The sequence below is a fragment of the Archocentrus centrarchus genome, chromosome 1 (assembly GCF_007364275.1).
Source record: "Archocentrus centrarchus isolate MPI-CPG fArcCen1 chromosome 1, fArcCen1, whole genome shotgun sequence".
NCBI classification, from domain to species: Eukaryota; Metazoa; Chordata; class Actinopteri; order Cichliformes; family Cichlidae; genus Archocentrus; species Archocentrus centrarchus.
Genome location: NC_044346.1, coordinates 10,734,516 through 10,753,907, shown reverse-complemented (window position 1 = coordinate 10,753,907; position 19,392 = coordinate 10,734,516). Strand labels below are relative to the sequence as shown.

At 41.3% G+C, this 19,392-nt stretch overlaps 1 protein-coding gene across 3 annotated transcripts; it reads left to right on the top strand.

Annotated features, from left to right (window-relative positions):
• Nucleotides 1-1,446: 1,446 nt before the first annotated feature.
• On the top strand, nt 1,447-18,814 carry foxk1 (forkhead box K1). Of its 3 annotated transcripts, XM_030734591.1 has the most exons (10): nt 1,447-2,026; nt 9,657-9,872; nt 13,357-13,555; nt 13,675-13,821; nt 13,978-14,171; nt 14,281-14,286; nt 14,414-14,583; nt 14,672-14,914; nt 15,615-15,788; nt 16,727-18,814. In XM_030734591.1, the coding sequence occupies exons 1-10, from the start codon at nt 1,581-1,583 to the stop codon at nt 16,957-16,959; spliced, it is 2,028 nt and encodes a 675-aa protein (XP_030590451.1). In that variant the 5' UTR covers nt 1,447-1,580; the 3' UTR covers nt 16,960-18,814. The 3 variants fall into 3 exon arrangements, with proteins under 3 accessions (XP_030590451.1, XP_030590469.1, XP_030590460.1); XM_030734609.1 differs by lacking the exon at nt 9,657-9,872; XM_030734600.1 differs by lacking the exon at nt 14,281-14,286 and having other exon boundaries at nt 1,449-2,026.
• Nucleotides 18,815-19,392: the final 578 nt, after the last annotated feature.

The window sequence follows — 19,392 nt, the reverse complement described above, 5'->3', positions numbered from 1 at the left end:
CGCAATGCAACACAATGCACCTTTATACAGATGTGCTTCAGAAACTTTAATCTAAGAATTGCATACCCCCCCCCCCCCCTTTTTTTTTTTTTTTAGATTAGACAATACATAAAACCCTTTTGTGCAGAAAAGCAATGCAGGAACGATCTGAAAGTGAAGCAGAGCAATGATCAGTTGTAAATAAGGGCTAGATTTCAATCTCAAGATACCGTCGTGTAAAACTAAACTCAACCTCCGGTTTCCTTTTGTGACCACATGAACTGTGTCCTTCCACAGAGGGGCCCAAGTGTGGCGTTCAGGTCCATTTTTCTGTTGTATTTTAAAATCAGTGCAGTTTTTTTTTTTTTTTCCAGTTTATGCAGTCTAAAATGTCAATTCTGATGATCAGTCTTCCCAAACTATAATCCAATTTTGACAAAGTGCGCTCTAAATTTCAAATCTCATGATATTATCACTGTCTGACCTTTTGACCTCTACTCTGACCTTGGATTTGACCCTTCCTCTAGCAGGAAATATGAAATGCTGCAAAGCAATGTTGCATGTTTTTCAACACATACTAAAATATCCTGCAAGTAATATTTCTTTATTTCCTTTCACAGTATGAAGTTGAAAGTACTGTGACTAATTTCACTATAATCTTTGCAGTGGTGCCCTCAACTAGTGAATACTTAACCAGGTTTGGTTGTGGAGACATCCATAGACAGACATGCAGCCAAGTGATAAAACCAACATGCCTCAATGGTCTAGGTAGCTGATAAGATCCATGTCACACCATCCCACCTGGCCCAGCAGACTGAGCTCTAAATAAATTCAGTACTGAGTTGTTGTTTTTTTTTTTTTTTGTTTTCTTTTTCAAACAAAAGTGGAAAAACTCTGCTATAATGTGTCATATTAATTGCTTTCTACATCGAAGTATTTTTTCCTGATTTATAAATTGTTATGTAATAAAGAAATGTGAGATATCATATGATGCATCCATTAACAGCTGGGAAGACATATGTTTATACTTATATAGACAAATATCGTAGAAACGGTAGCCAATCAGCTATTTTAACTGTCATATGAGGATGCAGCACATAAAAATCCGTAGGAAATGGCACATTTTATACATAAAGCAGAACCATGAAAAACAATAGGCTAAGTAAACAACGAAAGTAATCAAGTTGTAAAAAAAAATCTGGGGCAGTTGTGAGTTGTTAAACACAGGGAAATCGTTCTTTAGTGCATTTCACAGAGTGTTGAACCAAAAGCATCGTGGTGCAGCGTATAGAGGATTTACTAGAAAAGTGTTTCACCGCCACATGACTGCCTGAATAAATATTTCTGACAGAAATCTCAAGTTACATTGAGTTACAAGGGCATAGTGCGTCCAGCAGCCTTTCAGATGTTACATGTCCCTGAACGCAGCACCGGTCCGTTTCTCGGAGGCTCCGCTCCCGGTCTTCCGCGGAGCCGGACTCCATGTTGTTCCGTCAGCCGCAGTGAACAAGTTCCCTGGCCGAAAACTCTCACGTTGCAACTCTGCGTGTGCGAGAAGTTAAGTGTGCGCGCGTGCGAGTGTGTTGACCCTCCGAAAGAAGATGGCAGACTACCGGGATGACACCGGGGCTCGAGCCCTGCTTGCTTTACAGTCGGCTCCTTGCAGCCCGGTGCGCGTCGCGGTGACCTCGCACACCTTTCACCAGCCCCCGTTCGCCCTTCTGGGTCCTCCGGTGATGGATGCCCGCACAGATGCCGGGATTCTTCCCGTGCGGCTCGCTTCTACTCCTCCGCAGGCCCTGGCCAGGCTCGAGGGCCGAGACTTTGAATATGTCATGCGCCAGAGGACGGTCACCATAGGCCGGAACTCTTCTCACGGCTCCGTGGACATCAACATGGGTCACTCGAGCTTCATTTCCCGGCGGCACCTGCAGATCACCTACGATGAGGCGGGTGGTTTCTCCCTCCGGTGTCTTGGCAAGAACGGCGTATTCGTGGACGGGGTCTTCCAGCGAAGAGGGGCACCACCACTGCCGCTACCCAGAGAGTGAGTGCAGTCAGCTAAGCCTAGCCGCCGCCGGCAGCCTCGCTATGATAACGCGGTGGCTGGACGTCGCAAGGCTTCTCGCATTAATGTTTATTTTATTCAGACAGTGGCGGGCTAACGGTTTGATCAAACAGTAAAACGACGTGTAATTATAAATTCAAGTTAACCACATGAATAGATTTGCGAACACTTTGACAGGGAGAAAATTGGGAGCTACAAAACGACCTCCACTGTGACAGGGCCGAGCAGGACAACCATCCTGTCGGGGATACAAAGTTTGTCATGACACCCCTAGCAGAGCGGCTTGGTGTGGTATTGTAAGGGCAGCCTCAGTTTGGACAGTAAAGGTGGAACACGATAAGCTGGGAGGTCCCCAGTTTAATTCACAGCGATGTTATTTATCTATTTATATTTACATTTTGTCCGGATGTTCTTAATGGACCCCTTCAAGTTTACCTTCACCCCACTCAATGAGGGAATCAGCCTAGCTAGTTTTAGCCGTTAGCACACCTAGCTGCATTTTTCGTCCTTGCTGACAAGCATTAACAACTGGCAAATGTTAAATAAACAGTTGCGGCTGGTTGATATTTTTGCACAGAGACGACATAATGCTGCTGAAATAACTTTGTTAAAAACAAAAATTATTTTAAAGACATTTGACATGAACGTCTTGTAGCTTCTAGGTGGTTATGTTCGCCATTAGCTCAAAGATTATTGGCCGACGTGTCATGTAAACATAAATGTAAACAAACGCACCCTAGACGTGTCATTTCACGAGTCTTGAGGTAAGGGGTGTGCTTGGTTTATATCGAGATTTGAAACACTTTCTTGTTCTTCTTGTTGTATATCATGGGTACCGTGAGGTGTTTAGATGTAGGTTTTGGTGTTAGTGCTGCTGCTGTGCTGTCACGTGTAAATACGCTACCTTCACTGGTTCAGTGCAGCAGCAAGCTTACAAACGGAAATCTTTCGCTTTGTGTATGTGTCAATCACAGGGTGGAGGAGGTATGAGTGTGTTTAGGTGGGGGTGGTGGCGGTAGCGTGTCTTTGTCCTCTCTGATTGGCTCTAAACGCTGTTTTGTGGGTGTGTCGTTATTGAACAGGAAGTGCAGGCTGGGGCGATATCCTCGCTGCAGGCGCACATGATGGGGTAAACACAGGATCTGCAAGGCCATGTCCAACACAGCCGTGTTTGCTTGGGTTTCTTTGGCCCTGCTCGAGATTACAGAGTTAGCTGAGAAACTGTGCCGAGTTAAAATCTGAGGAGTAATTAATAAGTAATTTTCTCTGCCTTATGTTTAACAAATTGAATTTCGTTATTATACTAATGAGCAAAAAAAAAAAAAAAGCAATTTTAATACAGATTAATACAGGTTAAGTACAGATGTAAACAAAGAGCAGGGGCTTATAAGTATTAATTTCCTCCTAGGAAAAAAGTTTACACTTAGCAGAAAAGTCCCTCACATTCTGCTCTGAAATTCAAAGCTGTTCAGTTTACCATCATATAAGACAAGAAGAAGCAATAAAGCTTTTATTTGAGAAGCAGTTTTACCTAAAAAAGGGGCTAAAATGATTGAGGTTAATTTTGCTTCAGTTTATATCGACTAAATGTTGCAGGTCTCACATATACTAATATATTAGTTAATACAGTACTGTGTAAAAGGCTTGAGCACTGCTTATTTTTTTACATTTTGTTTTTTAAAACAGCTGCATACATGGAAATATAGTATATGAGGCAAAAACAGTTTGTACAGTTTCAATGAGCTTGAAAGTCAATATTTGGCATGACCTTCTTTATTCTTCAGCACAGTCTGAACTCTCTTAGGCAGCTCTCTTTCTTATAATTTCTTTAAGTAGTCTTCAGGAATAGTTCTCCAGGCTTCTTGAAGGACATTCAAAGCTCATCTTTGGATGTTTCTGCCTTTTGTTCTGTTCCTCACTCAATATGATCCCACACTGCTTCAATAATGTTGAGGTCTGGGCTCTGAGGAGGCCAATCCATGACTGATAGTGTTTCATTGTGTGTGTTTTTCTATGCAGGTATGCTTTTACTGCATTGGCAGTGTGTTTGGCATCACTGTCATGCTGAAAAATGAAGCCGTTGACAATCAGGTGTTTTCCAGATGGTATTCCATGGTGGATCAAAATTTGATGGTACTTCTCTGTGTTCATAATTTCATCAATTTTGACAAGATCCCCAACATCACTGGCTGAAATGCAGCCCCAAACCATGACAGAGTCTTCACCATAGACGCTGTAGATATGAAATGTTGTACTTCTCTGTTAGCTTCCTCCATAAGTATTGCTGACAACTTGAACAAAAAAATTTCAAATTTGGATTCATCACTCCAACAGACCTGTTGCCGGAGATTTTCAGTCCAGTTCTTGTGTAATGTGGCAGACCTCAGCCTTTTTCCCCCGTTTCCCTTCCTTAAGAATGACTTCTTGACAGCCACCCTTACACTGAGACCATTTCTGATGAGGTTTTAGTGAACAGTAGATGGATCAGCTGAAGGACCAGATGCATCTCTCAGGTCCTGTGTCAGGTCTTTGCTGGTTTTTCTTAAGGACATAACTTTCAGATACTGCTCATCTGCTGTAGATAGTTGGGTTTTTTTTTGGGGGGGGGGGGGGGGGGGGGGGGGGGCTGCCACATCTTTATTTTCTTTTTTTTTTTTCCTTTCATTATTTTTAAGGATACACTGCACACCATGCTGAAATAAGGCATGACTTTGGCTAACAGCTCACACACAACACAACTAGTTCAGAGGCCTGTACTACGACACCAGATTAATGGCTTAGCGCGCAATGCCAAGCTTAAAGTCAGTTTTCTGTGTCATGAAAGTGACTCTCTTTTTACCTAGTTAAATCACCATGTTAACTTATGCTGAACATATGTTCTGGATGGAGCCCGGTTATGTTCTGAGCTTCAGTTTAAAATTGACGTGCCATGTCTTCACTGATTCTTTTATTTATTTAATATGTTTTATATGTGCAAGTTGTTAAACTGTACCTTACTGAAACCACTGAATGAAGTGCAAACTGTGTGTTGCATTGTCACAGGAAATGTAGAAAAGTTATATTTAATTCTAGTCTGCTGCTAAGTCTCTCTTGCTGGAATTGCAGTTTGAACACACACCAAGAATACCTGTACAAACAAATTAATTTCACTTTGTTCTGCGACAAACTAAAGCAAATTCCACATCTTCTTTATTAGGCTTCTGATCGATTTCTCGGTAAAAAGACACTTTAAAAGACTTGCTCGTAAATTAATTTGTTCCCATTTCATGGAGGGGGAACACAATATTTTGGATGGCTGAAATATTTGGTTCCTCCCGTGTAACTTTGGCAAATAAAGAGCAAATGTTTTCATATTCACAAGAGTTGTTCTTGATGAGAGTAATAAACACTGTAAAAGACTTTTACCAATCAATTGATCAGAAGCGCCGTGAAGACTGTCGGATCCGCCTCTCTGGCTGCAGTTAACTCTCCCGAAACAGGGGGAACAGATTTTCATGGGGGAACAGAATTTCGCACAACACCTGTTAGCATTCAGCAGCACGTTTAGTGATGCTGAATGCTAACAGGTGTTAGCATTCAGCAGCACGTTTAGTGATGGGGGATACTGGTGAAACTGTGCCAACTTTGTTTTACAGGGACGAAAAACTACAATTTTTATGGTTGGAAAAATGGACCGATTAAAAGTTTTGAATGAAGTATGTGTTTACTACCACATTTTAAATAACCTTATGCTAAATGTAAAAGCTGATAGCTAAATAAGTGCCATTTCATAATTATGTGATTCATAGTCCGATTAGTCGACTAATCGTTTCAATAGTCGATGACTAAACAATTATAAAAATAGTCGTTAGTTGCAGCCCTATAGGCAACTGAAGATTATTTTGGTAGTAGACTAATCTGTCAGTTATTTCTTTTGATTATTCAATGATTATTTCAATCTTACTTCACCTGTTAACATCACCTTGTCTCTTCTCACAATTAAAATAATATCCCATAAAAATATGATTTTGAAACTAATCAGATGTATTTTTAACATTAATGTGACCATCATAATAAATATAAAATAAACAATGCATAGTAAAGTGAATGCAATTTTTATTTTTTAAATGAAAATATAATGTGCAAATAAGTAAATAAAAATGGCCTTTTTCCAAAAGTTCAAATAAGTCTTCAAATTAAATCAAAAAGATTTTTCCGTCCAAAACACCTGAAAAGTTTACAGATGATTCAGTTCATACAGAGGTTTACAATTCAGAATGAACGCTGATATTAATGCGAGGGGGGGTAGGAGGAAAAAAATAGGGGGAAAAAAAATAGGAGCCAACGTAGCTGCTCCTATTGTCCTTCACTCGTTAGCTAACATAACTGAAATGGTGGCGCTTAGAAAACATCATCCATGAGAGCTTGTTTCCGACAGGTAAACTAACATAAACATTACTGTACAAACATTAACAGGTAAACTAACAGAAACAACGACGCACTAATGTACCCATCCAGAGCTGACGTCACAGCTCCAGGGTGCCGGCTTTTTAAATGCTCAGCACTGCAGTGATGCTGCCGTGGAAGGAAAGCTCTGCTTTACAGTCTGCATTCAGCTTTATTTTTGTTTTCTGTGAAATGCTCCCACACCTTTGACAGGCTGTCTCCATTTTCTGTCATTTTATCCACCCTCCTCTCTCAGTTCCACTATCGGTATGTTGTTCTTTACTTTCTTCTTTGTTAGTATTGTTGTTATTGGCAGACAATGGAGGCAATACTGCCCCCATATTTTCCTGTAGTGTATTGCAGTTACAAAATCACATACATATTTTTAGAATATGATACGTCAGCTAATTTTTGTAGGCAACGCCATCGATTATGTAGACAGATCGTTGCAGCCTTATATGCCACCCATGTGACAAGGCCAGTCATGGAATTTCCTCACTACTAAATGTTCCACAATAAACTGTTAGTGTTATGAAAAGAAAGTGGAAGCAATTGGAATGACAGCAATTAAGCCATGAAGTGACAACGTGGGGTCAACGGATGCTGAGGTGCATAGTGTGCAGAGGTAACCAACTTTCTGCAGAGTCAGTTTCTACAGACCTCCAGACCTCATGTGGCTTTCAGATTAGCTCAGAAACAGTGCACAGAGAGCTTCATGGAATGGGTTTCCAAGCGTTACATCACCAAGCACAATGCAAAGCGTTGGATGCAGTGGTGTAAAACTCAATGCCACTGGACTCTAGAGGACTGATGAATCACACTTCTCAGTCTGACAGTCTGATGGATGAGTCTGGATTTGGTGATTGCCAGGAGAACGGTACTTGTCTGACTGCACTGTGCCAAGTGTAAAGTTTGGTGGAGGGGGGATTATAGTGTGAGGTTGTTTTTCAGGAGTTTGGCTCGGCCCCTTAGTTCCAGTGAAAGAAACTCTTAATGCTTCAGCATATCAAGACATTTGGGACAATTTCATGCTCCCAACTTTGTGGGAGCAGTTTGGGGATGGCCCCTTCCTGTTCCAACATGACTGGACATCAGTGCACAAAGCAAGGACCATAAAGACATGGATGAGTGAGTTTGGTGTGGAAGAACTTGACTGGCCTGCACAGAGTCCTGACCTCGACCTGATAGAACACCTTTGGGATGAATTAGAGCAGAGACTGTGAGCCAGGCCTTCTCATCCAACATCAGTGTCTGACCTCACAAATGTGCTTCTGGAAAAATAGTCAAAAATTCCCATAAACACTCCTAAACCTTGTGGAAAGCCTTCCCAGAAGAGTTGAAGCTGTTATAGCTACAAAGGGTGGGCCGACATCAAAATAAACCCTATGGATTAATATAGTATAGTGTATATACAATATATACTGTTTAAATGGATCTAGTTGTAAGGTTTCAGAGGTCTAATGTGCAGCTGTCACCTTAAAAATAAACATCAGCACTGAGAGCGCACTCAGACCTAAAATATTTGAATTAAAATGTTTGTTTTAACACTGCAAAAAAATCACTAAATGATTTTCTGCAGCATTCATCTCTTGTCTTATTTGCCACTGTGATTCACTGTTATATTTATGTTCTTTATAGATTTTTAATCATTTTATCAACATAACATTTCTGGGGTAGGCAGTGCTCATAGGGATCATTTTATGTGGAAGAAGAGTCATATGACCTGCGAAATGCCTCTTTTTATGTGAACGCTCTGAAAGCCTGAAGAGGAAAGCCTGGTTTAACAGAGAAAATCAGTATGCCATAGCTTTTCTCCATATCTTTTGTATTTTTCTGCATTTTTTTTTTTTTTTAACCTTCCTGAGTCTTAAATCATTCAGCCAGAGTGACACATCCACACAGCATACTACCACCACCATGTTGGACATGAGAAAGAAGCTAACTTTTGGTCCAGTATGACTACTGAAGCTTCTTCCACATCATCTGTTTCCTTTAGTGAGCTCGAATTGAACGGTCCTGTGGGTGTTGTTGTTTTTTTTTTCTCTGTGCCTCTCTGGCATTGAGCTGAAGGACAGAAGTAAGCATCTTTTGCTGAATACGGTCTTTTTCTGTCTCAGCTGTCGAACTAGCTTTAGCTTCTGCAGGGCTGCCACAGGCCTCGTGCGCTCCATGCCCGGACACCTGGTGTTTGGAGGATGGTCTGCTGTAGGCAAAAACAGCTGTGAGCAGTGTTTTTCACGGCTCCAGTGACAGCTGCAGGTTTTCTGGAAGAACATTTCTTCTATATTTTTCTCATAGACTGGTGCGTCTGGAACGTCTTTCAATGCCCTGATCCTCTGTAGATACAGTCTTTCTTTAGTAGAATTAGTCAGGCTTCAGGCTCTTTGCCATGAGATCAGAAAGGATGCAGTGAAGACACGACTCTGTTGCTGGAGTCTGTTGGGAGGAAATTGAAACAGTTTACACCAGTCATTAAGTTTCCATTGTAAAACATTTACCAAATCCTTCACACATGTAATTAGCTTTGTTTAGGCTTGAACTAACTTGGACCTGTGACTGATGCTTGCTTTTATTGCAGAGGTTGTTCAGGCCTGTTAAAAGCAGAATAGAAAAGGAGGTGCAGGCTGGTGAGTTTTGTGTGTACACCAGTTGAGGTTTTTGTCCACAAGAGGTGGTGAGATATTGTTTGTATTGTAAACAAACCCCTGTAGTTACGTGGGAAGTGTCGTCGCTTTATGATTTAATATTATGGGAGATCTACACTGGGGGTGGGGTGGGGGGGGTGGGGGTGTTGTGTGTTGCTGTAAGACATGTAGTGATGTTGACTTTGCACATTTATTCTTGCCTTTGGAGATGGTGGTTGACACAGCAATCTCGCTACCAGTCATTTAGCAGCTCTTTTCTCAATTTCAGTCATATCTCACCGCCTTCCTCTAAGTTGCCTGGTTGCACAGGAAATGTTTAAATTGTTTTTGACAAGAGGTTTGAGAGTCTAAACAAACCTCTGCGAGGTGCTGATCTGTTTCTGTGGCAACAACTAAGCAAATTTCTCCCAGGAAGATCACATGAGGTGACCAAAAAAGTTAATGTTTTAATGCTTTACTGATGGATAAGCCAGCATCACATTTGTCTCTTGTTTTTCGTTCTTCTGTCCTGTGGCGTCCCCCTTCCCGCTGCTCTTTAGGTGCATGTTTCGTTTTCCCAGCACCGCGATCAAGATCCAGTTCATGTCGCTCCTGGAGGTTGAGGAGCACCGAGAGAAGGAGCAGCCCTCTTCTCCCCCTCGCTCGCTTCTGCCCCAGATTTCTCCTCTTAAAATCAGCATTCCTACAGCGCAGCAGCACGAAGAGCACATGAGGGCGTTTGGCTCTCCGCTGCCCTCACCCACAGGCACCATCAGGTAAACCAGACACACAATCATGTGGACACTGATAAATTCATGCAGCGTGTAATATAAACACTTCATAAATGCAAAGCAGGCCGTCCGTATCAGCAGCAGAAGCTGAAGGATGTTTTTATTTGGAAGAAATTTCTTGGCAGCTTGGCTTTATGTTGTTTAATAAGTTGGGTTGTCTCTGCGTGGTCTCAAACCAGGAGTCTTTCATGTGTAACATGAATGTGTTAGCCACTATATTATTTAACTGACAGACAATTGGCTCATTTGCTCATTCCAGTGAAAAATCTTCAGATCAAATTAGAAGATTTCTGGTTTATTTTTATGTGACAGTAAAATGAATATCTGTTCATTTAGGCTCTGGATTAGGCAAAAGAAGCATTTAGATTTTATAATTTTGGAAATGTCAGTGGCTGTTTTTGGACTTTTTGACATATAGACCAGTTTTCAAAATATTGGGCAGATTTTTTTTGTAATCTGTAGTGGAAAATTGCTGCTTGCTGCAGCACTGAATTTAAATTTAAACAATTACAATTAACCAGATAATGCAAATAAAACAAATGTGTTGGAAGAGGTCAAGCATAAGTACAAGAACACAAGATAGTAAATGTCAAAGAAATAGGAGACAGTAACCAAGAAGAATAAAAAGAAATGTAAAACAAAGAAATTTTAAAGAAATATTACGCCTTTTTTTAATAGGTGAATTAAACGTTGCTGTTTAAATGTAAATGATATCAGTGAAAGAGGAGGATCTATTTCAGGTAAAACCTATTATACAGTGAAAGTTTTAGGCTGGTTTAGGTTTTTTGTGAAGTAGTGTAGTATATTGTGCACTGCTATCATGCACTCTAGCTGAACATGTGCTAGTGTTTGGGTTGAGAGAGAAAAGCTTTGATTTAATAGGCTGTAATGGCACATGTTTGAAAAATCTCTGCTCTGTAAATATACACATGTGCAACTGTTCGGTGGAGCTGTGCGTGCCCTCTGGTGGTCTCCCTCTGCATTTGCATTATGTATCCCCACCAATGTCAGCGCGTGTGTGCTTGCCTTATATGGGATGCTGCAGCTTCGAGGCGTGCAATTGGCTACCCGGGCAGATTGTTTTGCCTGTGGGCCGTTTTCCCGTCCATTAGTGGTTTCCTTTTCAGAGCCCCCTGCCCCTCCCATTCAGCTCTCAGCTCCTGTTCTCTTGCACATGGACACGCTACAGACACAGAGTAAAGACGCTCGCTCATATATACCGTGGCCTTTTTCGGGCACATAGTTGGGCCACCTTCCCCACCACTACCTACATACCACTATGTACAGCGGAAGAGTATTGTGTAAAGGCACGTGGTCCCACTTGCAGGGTGCTTAGAGTCACTTTTCCTGTTTGGCAACTTAAATGAACTGAAGAATAAAATCACATTCTCCTTCCTCTGCCAACATGCACTCTTGTACTGCTGGCCCTCACGCACATGCCCTGCGGGGGGATGGTTGCTTTAAGAGTGTCTGGGGTAAAGCAAAGACGACCCTTGCTCCCTCGTGGAGACGCACACAACAAAGTTTCAGCAGACTGACAGATACAAATTTAAGTATTATTTACTTAAGGAGATCCTGAGCAGCAGTGGATGTTTCTGTTCATTTTTATTCATTTTTCAGCACCGAGCCTGCAGCCTAGTTTGTCTAGCAACAAACTACAAACATACTCGCTCTCCCCCTCTGTGTGTGTTACTCTCTGTATCCGTGGCTCTCTGTTGCTAGAGGCAAATCAAAGCTTACTGGCTCTCCCAGAAACCATTGTTTACTTTACTAACAGAAGCAGGTGTGTATTGTGTGATAAGTTACTGGGTTTTCCTTGTGTTTTCTCTCTCTCAACAGCAGCAGATAACGCCGAGTTAATAATTAATGCATTTATGCTTGTTGTGCGTTTTGTGATCACGTAGCATTTTTAACACCGCTGTGCTGTGCTTGGGAGTTTTTTTTTTGTAGTTCTTGTGTGTAAGGGAAAGTGCTTTACAGCCCAGGCAGTGTAGGCTTTTTAAGACCGATACTGACACCGATATTTGGTGATTTTTAAAAATCTGATATATTGGCAAATATTTTTTTCTGTCATTCAGAACATTTGTTATGTGTGGTTATTTATGAGTCCTCACTATGATTATATGACAATGCAGTTTTAAAATAAACTTGTTTTATTCTCATAAGAAGTCGTAGATTATTTGTTTACACGCTACCCGACTCTTCTCAGATCAGCTGGTTGTGTTTGTGGCAGTTAAACTGCAGCTGCCCTATGGTTTAGAAACTATGCAGCATCAACACTCATAACATGGTTGAAGGGTGTTTTTTCCTCATCTCTTTTTTTCACTTTTTAATTTTAATTTATTGGCCTTTATAAATGCCAGTACAGATATGTATATATAAATAACTAATATTGGCCTTTAATATCGGCCTGCATTTAATATCGGTCAGGCTCATTTGTAGACACTACATTTGTGACTTATATGGTGAAAGGATTTCATTGCAAAATGTCTGTGTCGATAATGCAGAATTGCTTTAAAGTTTACTGGGAATGACGTGCAGTGCCCATCAACAACATTTCGTTACGGTTTATACACTTCTCTCCTTTTGTCTTATTGTTGTATTTTAGTAGGAAGTACCATACTGTAAGGTGTGGATTCTTATTTTCCAGTCCTATTAAGATTCCATAGAAATTGTAAATAAGCATTTTTTGAGACTTCCTAACTTTTGCTCACTATCTTCCAGTTACATACAATGTTCAGAAAAATGCTAGAAGCAAAATGAAGATTAGAAATAGCAGGCTTGAACAGACCTTCATACTTAACACTGTTCAATCATGTAGTCTTTATTCCCCACTCTGTCATAACTATGGTATTGTTTTTACTTTAAAGTGTGAGGATTTATGACTCTAATTAAACCTGGAAATGTTTGACTTGTCAAATTATACAGTTATTTGGGGGCATTCATAGCAGGGTACAATCTTGACAATTTTTTGGTTGCTTTGTTTGTAAGTTTTCTGCTTTCCATCCACCAGTGTCAGTGTTAGGATAACATACACTACTTCTTAATAACTATTTAACCCAATTGGAAAAACTCTCGAGGCCAAAAATGCTTGCATGGGACTTCATTTCAAAGATAAAGCTGGTTCAGCATTTGGCAAAAAAAGCAACCTAACTCTAAACTGGGAGTCATGAAAATCTGTTAAATCCATTTGGTTATCCTGCAGTGGGTTTTAAGAGGTTAAATTCTCCTAGAACGTGTTGATGTAATTATCAAATAAATTCTCTTGTCTTGCCCGCATTATGAATTACAATTGTTGTTTAATGTGAGTCTGTGTCTGAAATAGATATTACAAGTATCGCACCACCTGCACATCCTTTTAGACCAAGATTAATGTTATCATTTTGTTTAGGTTATTTTTAATCTAGCCTGAAACCATATCTGTAACCTTGTGTAAAATAGACTCTTTCCTCTATTTCTGTCTTCCCAGCGTTCCTAACTCCTGTCCAGCTAGTCCGCGTGGGGCAGGGTCATCGGGGTATCGCTACGGACGCAACGTCACCTCTGACCTCCAGTTAGCAGCTGAATATGCTGCCAAGGCTGTTTCTGAGCAGAGACGAAATATTGCTGAGCAGAGAAGTGGGGGAAGTGAGCAGCGAGGGGAGTCAGCTGGTGGCGACAGTCCCAGGGTAAACATCCAGTCCTGATTGCTTCTAAGAACTTGCCTGTTAATATTTAACTTTAGAAAAAAGTACAGTATGATACTTGGATGCATGTTTATTTAGACTTGTGTCTTTCCTTTGACCAGGATGAGTCCAAGCCACCTTATTCCTATGCACAGCTGATTGTCCAGGCCATCTCTTCGGCCCAAGACAAGCAGCTGACTCTCAGTGGTATCTATGCCTACATCACCAAACACTACCCCTACTACCGCACTGCAGACAAGGGCTGGCAGGTAAGGTTCTTTTTTTTTTTTTCCTTGACATACAACTTTATTTGAGTAAGTTGGGAAGAAAAACATTTTGGTTTTTTTTCTCTTTACTCAATTTCTGCGACACTCTCTTTCAAACTAATATTTCTCTCCAGTGACACAAAATTCCCCTTCTTCCAGAACTCAATCAGACACAATCTGTCTCTGAACCGCTACTTCCTGAAAGTGGCCCGCTCTCAGGATGAACCAGGGAAGGGAAGTTTTTGGCGTTTGGATTCTGCCTCTGAGGCAAAGCTGGTGGAGCAAGCCTTCAGGAAGAGACGGCAAAGAGGAGTGGCCTGCTTTAGGACCCCATTTGGACCTCTGTCATCAAGGTGGGTTCTTGAGTGGGTCAGCAGTGACCTTCAGTTGCACACGCGTGATTCAGTTAACCCTTTCTCCCTTCTCTCTGCTTCTGCTCCTTGCAATCATTTGATTGGACAGAACAAAGTAAGTCCGGTTTTGAGGTTGCCTGATTCAGTAGGGGGTGCTGACAATGAGGAGCTCTACATGTGTTACTAAAAGTCTGTTGGTTAGTTATTTGGCTTCTCTCCTTTTTCTGTATTTTGCCATGCAGGAGTGCTCCTGCATCCCCGACCCATCAAGGACTTCTTTCTCCATCAAGCGGGCTGCAGACTCCTGAATGTCTGAGCAGGGAGGGCTCTCCCATCCCCCACGACCATCACGAACAGCTGGCTAGCAAACTGGCATCTGTACCTGAGTACAGGTATTCTCAAAGCGCCCCAGGTACGCATGCAAACAAAATCCATTTCAAAGTCCAGACATGAAGAGCTTCCTAAAAGAGATTAAATAATTTGTGTCTGCCCCTACTCAGGCTCCCCAGTCAGTGCTCAGCCTGTCATCATGGCCACTCCCACTCATCCTACAGCACTGTCCGCAGGCTCGGGGAAAGCCCTTGCTTTGGTTCCAGGTGCCAGTGGACAAGTCCAACCCATCCATGTGTTCCACAGCTCCTCTCAGCCCTCTGTCACCATGGTACGTGTGGTTACCAGCGTCCCTCCAAACGGGTACAGCGCCCCCGCTGTTGGAGGAGTAGAGGGCAACAGTGATCTCAGAGGTACAGTCATGGGGATCTATTTTTGAAATGCTTTTTCTGCGTGATACAATCCATCATAACACAATACACAGAACGGTTTCTCTGCTGATCTTCAGCTTTGAATCTTTAAAGATGTTGTGGGCTTCTCATAGTCCACATCTTAAACTCCCATACATTTGGTTGTCCAGTGTTGTGAATACTTGCCTCTTCCCCAGTCACTTCTTTTGTGTCGTTTTGTTGCACAGATTTCTTGTAACGTGTGTAGCTGGCACAAACCTAAGCTATGAACATATTGTCTTGTGAAGTGTAGAGATGTATGAGAAGCAGGATTAAAACACAACACAAATATCTCTGAGCTTACTGATGCTAATTTCCATTAGCTGTACAATCTGACAGGTTCACCGCTCGTCCCTGAAGAGACGAGGCTTTGTTTGGTATAAGGGTTATGAAATCCATATGAAATTGTGTTTTGTGGCTCATTATATCACAATTTTAAGAGCCACATTTTTAACAACCTTTATGTTAAGTTGGCAAAGCTACCTGTCTGTATTGTAAACTGATGCATAAGAAATGACATGTTACGTTCAGCTTTGACACATGTTTTATCGCTGCGTAAAAAGGTATGGTGCAAAATAAAACAACCCAATCCAACCAGATTATCTGACAGATATTGTTCATCTTTGATGAGTTTATATTTTTGGATCATATGTTTTGCCCTCAGAAGCACAGCTGACCAGAGAGCGAGTGATCCAGACTCTGGAGAGTGCAGTGCAGGGCGGGGAAGGACGTAATCTGACCCCAGGTTTACATCAACTTCCTGTTCGCCCCATTACCCAGAATGGCAAACACACCACTGCTGCTGTTGTCACAGCAACCAGCCTTGCTAATGCATCTGGTAAGATGTTTTTTTTGTTTGTTTGTTTTTTTCGCAGCAGTGACTGCCATCCAGGTTGAAATATGAAATGCTGAAAGTCAACATGGACAGCAGTTTAAGTGTCCCTTCTTCAACTTCTCAGAGGGAAAGTTCACTGACTGAAGTAGACCTCATGCTCAAATCTTTTTTTTTTTTTTTTTTTTAAGTAGATGGCACTTGAAAAAAAGTGGGGTTTTTTTTGTTTTTTTTTAATCATAACCTGATTACTCGGGAAAATTCAAATCTGCTTTGTCATGAGCATTATTTATTTATGTAGGAACTGTTTTCTCTGATCTGTCACTCTGCAGGAGGAAGTGTGCTCTGAGTCTCGTGCTCGTGATGGGATGTAAACAATGGTAGAGAGATGTTTTTGTGAAGAGACATTGCTGAGTTTAACTAATACTTTGTGCAAAGTATTTTTTGTGTTTTAAGCACCACAATGTTCCATCATATTCAAAAGAAGCCTGACATCTTTACAGCAGACAGCTTGGTGTTTGTAGTTCAGTAGGTAGTGCGGGGTCACGTGCTAATCAAAAGGTCAGCGGTTTGATCCCCGGCTTCTCCATCCTATATGTCGAAGTATCCTTGAGCAAGATACTGAACCCTTCACCGCCTTATCTAAGATGTGCGTGCGTGTTAGATAAGGTGCTTAGAAAAAAGTGCTGTGTGAATGAAGCGCGTAGTAAAAAGCACTTTGAGTGCTCAATTAGAGTAGAAGAGCATTATATAAGTACCAGCCCAGTTACCATTTTTCAAATTCAAAAATGGGCAATTTGCAACAAAAGATTCTAGAGAGAAACCGTTAACAGCCCAGAAGAAAAACGTGTATTAGAATTTGGTGGTGAACTGTCACATTAAGGATAACATGACGCTTACTGGAGCTAATTTCTCTTTTTATTTTTTATTTTTTTCCTGTGCAGGCCTGAGTAGTCCTCTGCAGATTTTGGCCGCTCAGGCCTCCAGCTCCCCTCCTGTGTTGGTGAGCAGACAGCCCAGTGCAGAAACTTTAGCTGGACAACCAGGCGAGCCCCAGGCCAAGCGGCCAAAGATGGAGGACGAGGGCGGGACTGAATCTGCTCAGCGTCAAGTCACACCTGGCCAGCAGCCTGTCATTGTTGCCATGGCATCACAAAGCCATGACGCTAGGCAGTAAAACTCAGAGCTGCTCACCAGGTACCCAGTGGACAGCCTCTCTATCATCCCCTTAACGCGTCGCCTTTTTTACTCGTTTGATGCGTCTGTAGCCGACACGGCCGACAGGCAGTCTCTCAGAAGGGAATTAAATTGTAAGAACACATTCTGTGCTCAAAAATAGACGAAACCTTTCAAATTTGAGCTGAAATTAAAAACACAAGAATATCTTTTAGGACCTTTTTTTTTTTTTTTTTCCTGTTTTTTTAATGTAATCCATCATTCACTGACAATTCCGAGAAATAAGGTTATTAAATATAATAAATAATTTCAGCACTACTCTGTGTGAATGTTGGATATCTCAGATGCATCACTGATCACTCTCAGGCCAAAGAACTCAAATCTCCTGCGCTTCTGATTCGAGTCACTGCCTGACGTAAAACCAGGGAACGTGAGATGTGAATGGCCTGCATCCACAGAAAGGGCTGTGATAATTTAGAGTTGATGAATTGTGTCGTTTCATACAGTCGTGGGCAGAAGGCTAGAGAGGACTTAGCTACATATACCCGCACTAGGTTGATAAGGCCTGAGAGACTTAAAGAATATGATTGTACTCCTCATAAGGCTATCTTCCAAGGATAAAGTGAGACAGAAGACATGAAACGAGCGGTCTCAGACAAGAACAGACAGACATTAATTTTAAGGCCAATAGCAGAATGTGAGACGTCTCTGTTCTTTGGCTTTGCTCTAAAGCAAAAAAAAAAAAAGAGATAAAGAAAGGCATGTTGTTTTTGGAGAACAGATACGAGGAAATCCAGGTATGATAAACCAGCAGTTTGCAGTTTTTGCTTCACTTCAGTCCAGTGTGGTTTATCAGTGCGAGGCTCCTCTGATTCAGAAGGATCGCGATGTTCGGGCGGAAGAGAAGGAAAAAACGGGCAACTATACGGAGCTGATTGAAGTGGAGCTAACCTAATGTAGACAAACTGATTGTTTAAAAAAATTTTTTGTCTTGTTTCAGTAGCAGTTAAAAGGAGAAATGGAGCAGCCTGTGCATACTTTTATTTTTTTTTTGATTGTCTTAGCACAGAAAAGCATTATTGTAATAATCCTTAAAGCCTTAAATATTTCTACATTTTGTCATTTTATTTTAACCTTTAGACAGCTTTACCATTTTTAGAGTAACATAGTGCTTTAACAGCTGATGATCGGCGACACTACAGCGGTGACAGTTACGCTGCATCTGTAGGCTTGTATCAGTTTTTTCAGGGGAAGGGCGGGACCAACACATGACCACAAATTTCAACTGTGCTCGTCTTTTTCTTTCATTCTGTACGGTACTTTTTGGCATCTTCTGTCTTCGGCTCACCACTCTTGCTTTCTTGTTTCCTTAAATTAATTTTACAGTTTTATTCTGCCTCCTCCTCCCGGTCTCCTCACCGAGCAGTCTCCACAGAGGCATCGAGCTGTCGGCAATTCCTGCCACAGATGCCACGTTAATTAGATTTTCTGTAACGCTTTCAAAACTCCTGTTCTATTCTTCTCATCCTCACTCTGCCTTTAGCTTTTTCCAAATGTCCTCACACAGGCCTCGTTTATAGCTGGGAATCAGGTGATTGTTGTTGCACATTATTAGGGGGGGGGGGATAAAAATGCGTAATGATTGTATGCTGCTCTATCTGCTAAATGACAAAGCTCTTCAGAAGGTATTTTTTCTTATTTTGGAAAGAGAAAAAATATTTTGCTATATGTAAAAAACAGCAGTCATCAATACATAAACATTCTGGAAATAGAGAAGTATATGTATTTTTAAATGTTCCTGTTTTTGTGATTTGTTAAAATGTGTAGCACAAATTAAAATTCCTCATTGACTTACATATTGCGTTGTCCTCTCTCCTGTGAGAATGAGTCGGTGTGCATGTGTGAAACTGCAGTCTGCAGCAATCAGCAAAGCTCCAGTATCCAACAGTCTTTATTCTGAAGTACCATCATTAACAGTATAAATAATGACCAGAAGTCAACATGCATGAAATTAATGCCATACAAACCTCGAAATGCACAAAAGTAAAATGTTACTGCAAACAAATGAAAAGAAACAAAAGTTGAGAGTGAAACTGTGTGTAAGGAACAATAACAGGAAAACAACAAGCTTCAAACTGCTGAAACAATCAGTTAATTTGACAGATATCCGCTGGTTCCCTCCCTGATTCAGGGTTTGAGGGTTTAAACTCAGTCTCTGGGTTCGTGACCCACAAAGCAACATTTTTTATTTTTGTTGTTGTTTTTGTTTTTTTCCACAAAGTTTTCCCACTTTAACATCCTCACCATTATGACTAATTGGAAAAAGAAGGGGTCTGTTAATCCACAGTGCAATTAACCAGCTAGTTACAACTCTAGAAAACATGACCAGATTATAAGGGTGTGTCAGGAGAAGAAGCTAGCCGGTGTTGACCAA

Coding starts and splice junctions, on each gene's coding strand:
- foxk1 (XM_030734591.1), top strand. CDS start 1,581: ATGGCAGACTACCGGGATGACACCGGGGCTCGAGCCCTGCTTGCTTTA. Junction 13,556..13,674: donor CTGGTGGCGACAGTCCCAGG/GTAAACATCCAG, acceptor TCCTTTGACCAG/GATGAGTCCAAGCCACCTTA. Junction 14,584..14,671: donor GTATTCTCAAAGCGCCCCAG/GTACGCATGCAA, acceptor GCCCCTACTCAG/GCTCCCCAGTCAGTGCTCAG.